Source organism: Orycteropus afer, unplaced genomic scaffold (assembly GCF_000298275.1).
Source record: "Orycteropus afer afer isolate SDZICR_OR568_19922 unplaced genomic scaffold, OryAfe1.0 scaffold00007, whole genome shotgun sequence".
Lineage (NCBI taxonomy): Eukaryota > Metazoa > Chordata > Mammalia > Tubulidentata > Orycteropodidae > Orycteropus > Orycteropus afer.
Genome location: NW_006921594.1, coordinates 17,894,786 through 17,901,175, shown reverse-complemented (window position 1 = coordinate 17,901,175; position 6,390 = coordinate 17,894,786). Strand labels below are relative to the sequence as shown.

The 6,390-nt window shown below is 38.8% G+C and overlaps 2 protein-coding genes across 2 annotated transcripts in view; one reads left to right on the top strand and one right to left on the bottom strand.

Annotated features, from left to right (window-relative positions):
- Positions 1-6,390, bottom strand: part of FBXL13 (F-box and leucine rich repeat protein 13) — a 304,871-nt gene that overhangs the window by 177,561 nt on the left and 120,920 nt on the right. The gene's annotated exons all lie outside the window — the stretch shown is intronic.
- The window catches only part of LRRC17 (leucine rich repeat containing 17), a 31,244-nt gene that overhangs the window by 22,238 nt on the left and 2,616 nt on the right, over positions 1-6,390 (top strand). The window contains exon 2 of the mRNA XM_007944636.1: positions 3,888-4,043. Coding sequence (XP_007942827.1) covers positions 3,888-4,043 — 156 coding nt within the window. The remainder of the gene's footprint in view (positions 1-3,887; positions 4,044-6,390) is intronic.

Sequence of the window (6,390 nt, the reverse complement as noted above, 5' to 3'; positions counted from 1 at the left end):
GTGGTCAATGCCATGAGACAAAGTATATGTGAACTGCTGTATGGAAAGTGAATTTGCTCTGTAAATCTTCACCCAAATCACAATAAAAAAAAAAAAATTAAAAAATCAAAATAAAAAAAAGATTATGAGAAAAAGACAATATTTTACTAAAATATAAAATAAACACACTTTACGTTTTTGTGAAAGCATTTGAAGAAGCATAATAGTAAGTGATTTGTCATTGTCATTGTTAGCTACCATTGAGCCAGTGGACCTCGATTTCCCATTAACCTGTGAAAAATAACCTGAACTCCTCATGCAGGGTGTTTCCTCTATTATTAGTACTGTAGTACTACTGTTATCGCTACTGAGGAGTCCAGTTAGTGCCGTACTGAGGAAGAGTTGGGAACTGATGGAGTATAAACTAAGTCATAAGGACTCAAAGCATAAGTGAGCGATGCAGAAAGATGGACAGCAAATGAGGGCTACTCTTTCTGTAATTTTAGCATCCAAGGAAAGGAGAAATGAGATAATACTTAGGGGTCATCAGAGTCAAGATCTTTCTGTTTTTTTAGGTGGAGCTGTGTTGTTCTTGTTAGGTGCCATTGAGTTGGTTTCAACTCAGCAAGCCCACGTGACAAAGTAAAACTCACTGCCGTGGAGTCGGACCCGACTCATAGCGACCCCTCCTTGGGTTTCCGAGGGGGTATCACCAGGGAAGTAGATCGCCCGACCTTCCTTCCGAGGAGTGGCTGGTGGATTTGAACTGCCAGCCTTCTGGTTAGCAGTCAGGTGCCTTAAGCACTGCACCACCAGAGCTCTTGAGAAAGCAGAACCGCCCTGTCAATTTTCCAGGCCAGCAGAAGCAGAGAGCCAGGTCTTTCTGTTGCAGAGCTGCTGGGTGGAATTAAACCGCCAAACCTTTCTCTTAGCAGCTGAGCACTTAACTATTTGCACCACCAGATAACTGAGCTTATTTATGGGAATAAAAAAGGAATCCAGGGAGAGGAATAAAATGAAGATACAACAAAACCCGTTTTTGTCAAGTAGATTCTGGCCCTATAAGAACAGAGTACAACTGCTCCACAGGGTTTCCTAAGGTGTAATCTTTATGGAAGTTGACTGCCACATTTTTTTCCCACAGAGTGACTAGTGGGTTTAAACTGGCAGTGTTCCTGGTTAGCAGGTGAGCATTTAACCACTGTACCACCAGGGCTCCTTAATGCAAAAAATGAACATTGTCATTGAGTTGATTCCAACTCATAGTGACCCTATAGGACAGACTAGAACTGCCCCATAGGGTTTCCAAGGCTGTAATCTTTACACCTCAGCATAAAGAAAATAAAAATTCTTACAACTGGACAAATAAACAATATTATGATAAACAGAGAAAGTATACAAGTTGTCAAGGATTTAATTTCACTTGGATCTACAATCAATACCCATGAAAGCAGGAGTCAGGAAATCAAAGGGCGTATAGCATTGGGCAAATCTGCTGCAAAAGACCTCTTTAAAATGTTAAAAAGCAAAGATTTACTTTGAAGTCTAAGGTGTGCCTGAACCAAGCCATAGTATTTTTAACTGCGTCATATGCATGCAAAAGCTGGACAATGGATAAGGAAGACTAAAGAAAAATTGATGCCTTTGAATTATAGTGTTGGTGAAGAATATTGTATCTACCATGGACTGCCAAGAAAGAACAAATCTGTCTTGGAAGACGTACAGCCAGAATGTTCCTTAGAAGCAAGGGTGGCAAAACTATTTTATGTACTTTGGACATGTTATCAGGAGGGACCAGTCCCTGGAGAAGGACATCATACTTGGTGAAGTAGAGAGTCAGTAAGAAAGAGGAAGACCCTCAATGAGATGGACTGACATAGTAGCTGCAACAATGGGCTCAACCATAGTAACAATTGTAAGGATGGTGCAGAACCAGGCAGTATTTGTTCTGTTCTGCATAGGGTCACTATGAGTTGGAACTGACTCACTCCCACCTAACAGCAACAACAATCTTTACAGAAGCAGACTGCCACATCTTTCTCCCACAGAGCAGCTGGTGAGTTTAAACCACCAACCTTTTGGTTAGCAGCTGAGTGCTTAACCACTGTGCCATCAGAGCTCCTTTTACATGCAATAAAAGAGGCAATAATTGACAGAGAAACACCTTTAAGACTGAGAAGGGAATGGAGGAGGCATACATACAGCAACTTGATTTATTCGTTTTGTTTTGGCTTTACAGAAAAAACTATCTTAATGATCTAGTGCTGCTATAACAGATCACAAGTGGATGGCTTCATAAAAACAGAAATTTATTCTCTCACAGTTTAGGAGGCTAGAGGTCCAATTTCATGGCACCAGCTCTTGTGGATGTTTTTTTTCTCTCTGTTGGATCTGGGGCAAGGTCTTTGCCTTCTTTCAACATCTGTGGGCTTGGTGCTCTTTAGAGATCTATATATGTCTTGTCATTGATTTTCCCCTGGGTCTAGAAGGTTCTCAGAATTGGAACTCCAGTTCCAAAGGATATACTCCACTTCCAGCTCTTCTTTCTTGGTGGTAGTCAGCTCTCTCTGCTCACTTTTTCTCCTTTTTATCTTTTGAAAGATAAAAAGTGATGCAAGCCACCCCAGGAAAACTCCCCTTACATGAGATCAGGGCTGTGACCTGAGTAAGGGTGTTGCAAGCTACCCGATCACCTTACAACTGATGGGTTGATCACATCAGATTATACCTTAGGGGGATGATGACATCATTACATAACTGCCAAACTACTGAAAATCAAGACTCAGCCACGTTGACACAAATTTTGGGGGACACAATTAAATCCATGACAAAAAGATTTCCAGGTGATTCTTATGGGTAGCCAGGATTGAGCCCATCTCCTCACCTGGTGACTTATAGTCAGGTAGGCTGCACTGCCTGCTGATCCTCCCCTTGACTATTTGCTGCTGTCTCTAGGAAATTTCTGAACAGCTCAGAAAGGGATGATATCCCTTCCTCTAAACCTGATGCAAGGACCCCTGACAGCACAGTGGTTAAGTACTCAGCTGCTGACTGAAAGGTTAGTGGTTGAAACCCACCAGCTACTCCATGGGACAAAGATGTGGCAGTCTGATTCCATAAAGATTATAGCTTCCTAGAGAAATGAGAGCTGTGATACAAACAGATAAATGCACACCCATGTTCATCGCAGTACTGTTCACAATAGCAAAAGATGGAAACAACCTAAATGCCCTTCAGTGGAGGAATGGATCAACAAACTATGATACATACACACAATGGAATATTAACAAACATTAAGAAACAATGATGAATCTGTGAAACATCTCATAACATGGATGAACTTAGAGGCCATTATGCTAAGTGAAGTTAGTCAATTCCAAAAAGACAAATACTGTATGAGATCATGATTATAATAAGTCAAGAAAAGATTTTCACATAAAAAGAAATATTCTTTAATGGTTTCTAGGGGTTGTGGTGGAGATTACAGCTTTGGAAACCCTATAGTACAGTTTTACTCTTTCCTATAGGGTTACTATGAATTGGAATTGACTTGTCAGCAATGGGTTTGTTTGTAAGTCTGATGCTCTTGGTTCACTTGCCTTTGACAGAATTAGCAAATCCAAACACCAGCCAGTGAAAATACCACAGATCACAACAGTCCAATCTGCAGCCAATAGTGAGGATGATGCAGGAATGCATGGGGTTTAATTCCATTGGGCAAGAGGTTGCCATGAGTCAAGGGCTGACAATGATAGCCATGAATCTTGTTCAGGCCAAGCCTGTTCTTTGGCTCTAATATCCCTTTCTCCTTTATCTTTAAGAGCTGATTCTTCACGCACATAGCTAGAACAGTGATGGAGACATGGAGAGAGGAGACCATGATAACACAGATACTATTATCTTTCCAGAGTTGAAGAAAGTTCCAAACAACATCCCACCAGATATTGTTAAACTTGACTTGTCATGTAATAAAATCCACCAACTTCGACCCAAGGAGTTTGAAGATGTTCATGAGCTGAAGAAATTAAATCTCAGCAGCAATGGCATTGAATTCATAGATCCTGGTAAGTTGCACTGAATAGGGCCCTACAGGTGACTAGTGTTCCCTGACTTTTCCTACAGCAATACTTACAATAAATATAGCTTAGTTCTTTTCTTTTGTTTTTTAAAGTAAAAAAACAAAAAAGTATGAATTTTAGTTAAAATTAACTTTTAACTGAACTTTTTGTCACTCAGGTATTTTCTAAAATGTTGTTTTATGAAGCACCATATATAATTCCATATATTACAATTAAAAAAAAAAGTGTTGCCGTTGAGTTGATTAGACTCATAGATACCCCTCCTTGGGTTTCCCAGATGGTATCTCTACAGAAGTAGATTGCCCAATCTTCCTTCTGAGGAGTACCTGGTGGATTTGAACCAGCAGTGTTCTGGTTAGGAGTCAAATAGGCCCAAATAATTAAACTCTTTCTCAGAACTGTTGAAGAGAATAAGGTTATGTGGCTAGTGGTCAATAATACTCTAATTTTTAAAGGGAAATTCAGATTTGGCGTTTTCTATGTCATTCACTAAACCCTGATTTGCTTAAAGTAAATTTGATACAATCACTAAGCACCAAGCTCATAAATTAAGATAAAAAATGCTCAAAGCACAACCAGACATATGTAATCTAATCCTGGCTCAAGATCAAATCTCTTTTCCAAATCCCTCCATTTGCCAATTAGAGCCTCTGGCAAAGATGAGCTTGGTAAATTAAATAAACACACTATATTTGGAAAGAACTGAGCATTAACTGTAATATTGATCTGGTTTTTTATGACATATTTCACCATTTGTGCTTTTACAATGATATTCCAATTTGAAAAGATCCAATCTATAAAAATGGTTGTTAATACTATTAATATTCAATGCTACTGTCATAAACATTTTAAGTAACTTATTTCTTCTGCTTTCCTTATTAGTAATTTGGGAACCATTAATATCACACAAGGATTTTAGCATTATAGAAGAGAATATTGAAATGAAAGTTCTAGAGTGACAAAGGTATATTTTAGTATTAATAATATTTTTAAAAAATTATTAGGAAAGCATGGTTTTATAAATTCCCCAAGGGGATGACAATATGGTACACATTTACTTAGCCACTATGCTACCAGAGCTCCTCCTAGTCTGGACAGATAGTATATACTTGGGAGTATCTTTCAATTGTGCCAGAATACATATGGTTTAACTAATAACTACAAAACTTTCAAAATAAAATCTAGGAATGTTTACATACGCTTCCAATCTGAAGGGCTGACTTGTTTTAAGCAAATTAAATTCACTGGGATGTGAACACTGCTTTTTCAGACACCCTTCCCACAAATGAAACAACCAACATATTAGTGTGCAGGTCTCACTGGTAACCAACCTCCACAAATCCAGGCCCGGGTGAAAAATGTGCAGGTGCAACTGGAGACCCTCTCCTGCTCCCAAAGAGCTGTAGGAAATCTTTGTTATGACTCGGGTCCCTGATGCTGTATTCCAAAACTATAGTGTACTATAAGAAGTATCAGTATACGTTTTACAGCTATCCGTAAATGACACTAGCGTACTAGTTATTATATAGCCTAAGTTAAAATGCATTTATTAAAGTAGTGATTTGTAGTGCAACAGTGTTTTCATTATAATGGAACTATGATATGTGAAGAAAACTATAGAAAAAATGAGAGAAAATGCAGAAAGATTAAATAATAGCATAAAATGGATTTGTTTTACATTTGGTGATGTTTTCACATCATCAGTTATGGATTTCCCATAGTTGCTAAGATTCCTCCATGATCTTCCATCCTTGGGATCTCCTGAAGACATTTCAGTCTTGCACCAATATGTTTTCTTTATTGACACCCAATGTGTGTTCTCAGTTTTCAGCCCACCTAATTACTGTCCTATTGACCATTGCTGTTAATTCCAACTCATAGTGACCCTACAGCACAGAGTAGAACTGCCCTATGGAGTTTCTAAGGCTGTAAATCTTTACAGAAGCAGACTGCCATATCTTTCTCCTACAGAGCAGCTGGTGGGTTTCAGCTGCCAATCTTTTGGTTAACAGCTGAGTGCTTAACCATTGCACTATCAGGACACTTCAGTCCCAGGAAAGTGTCATCTACTTTAGCAATTATGTATTGAGCACTTACCAAATGCCAAGAACAGTGCTTGGTGCTGCCTTCTGGAACAAAAAACATCTCAGGGCTTACTAAGGCAAAATAACCTAAAGGAGAATTAAAAGACCTATATTTCAGAGACTTTGAGATGAAGCACTGCCAAAGCAGGCTTACTTCAGTGATTTATGTTGGTAGTTATACAAATGCAATGAGAATGCCAGTATTTAGAAGGTGCGAATGACAATCAAGTAAAATGCCAGACATTATT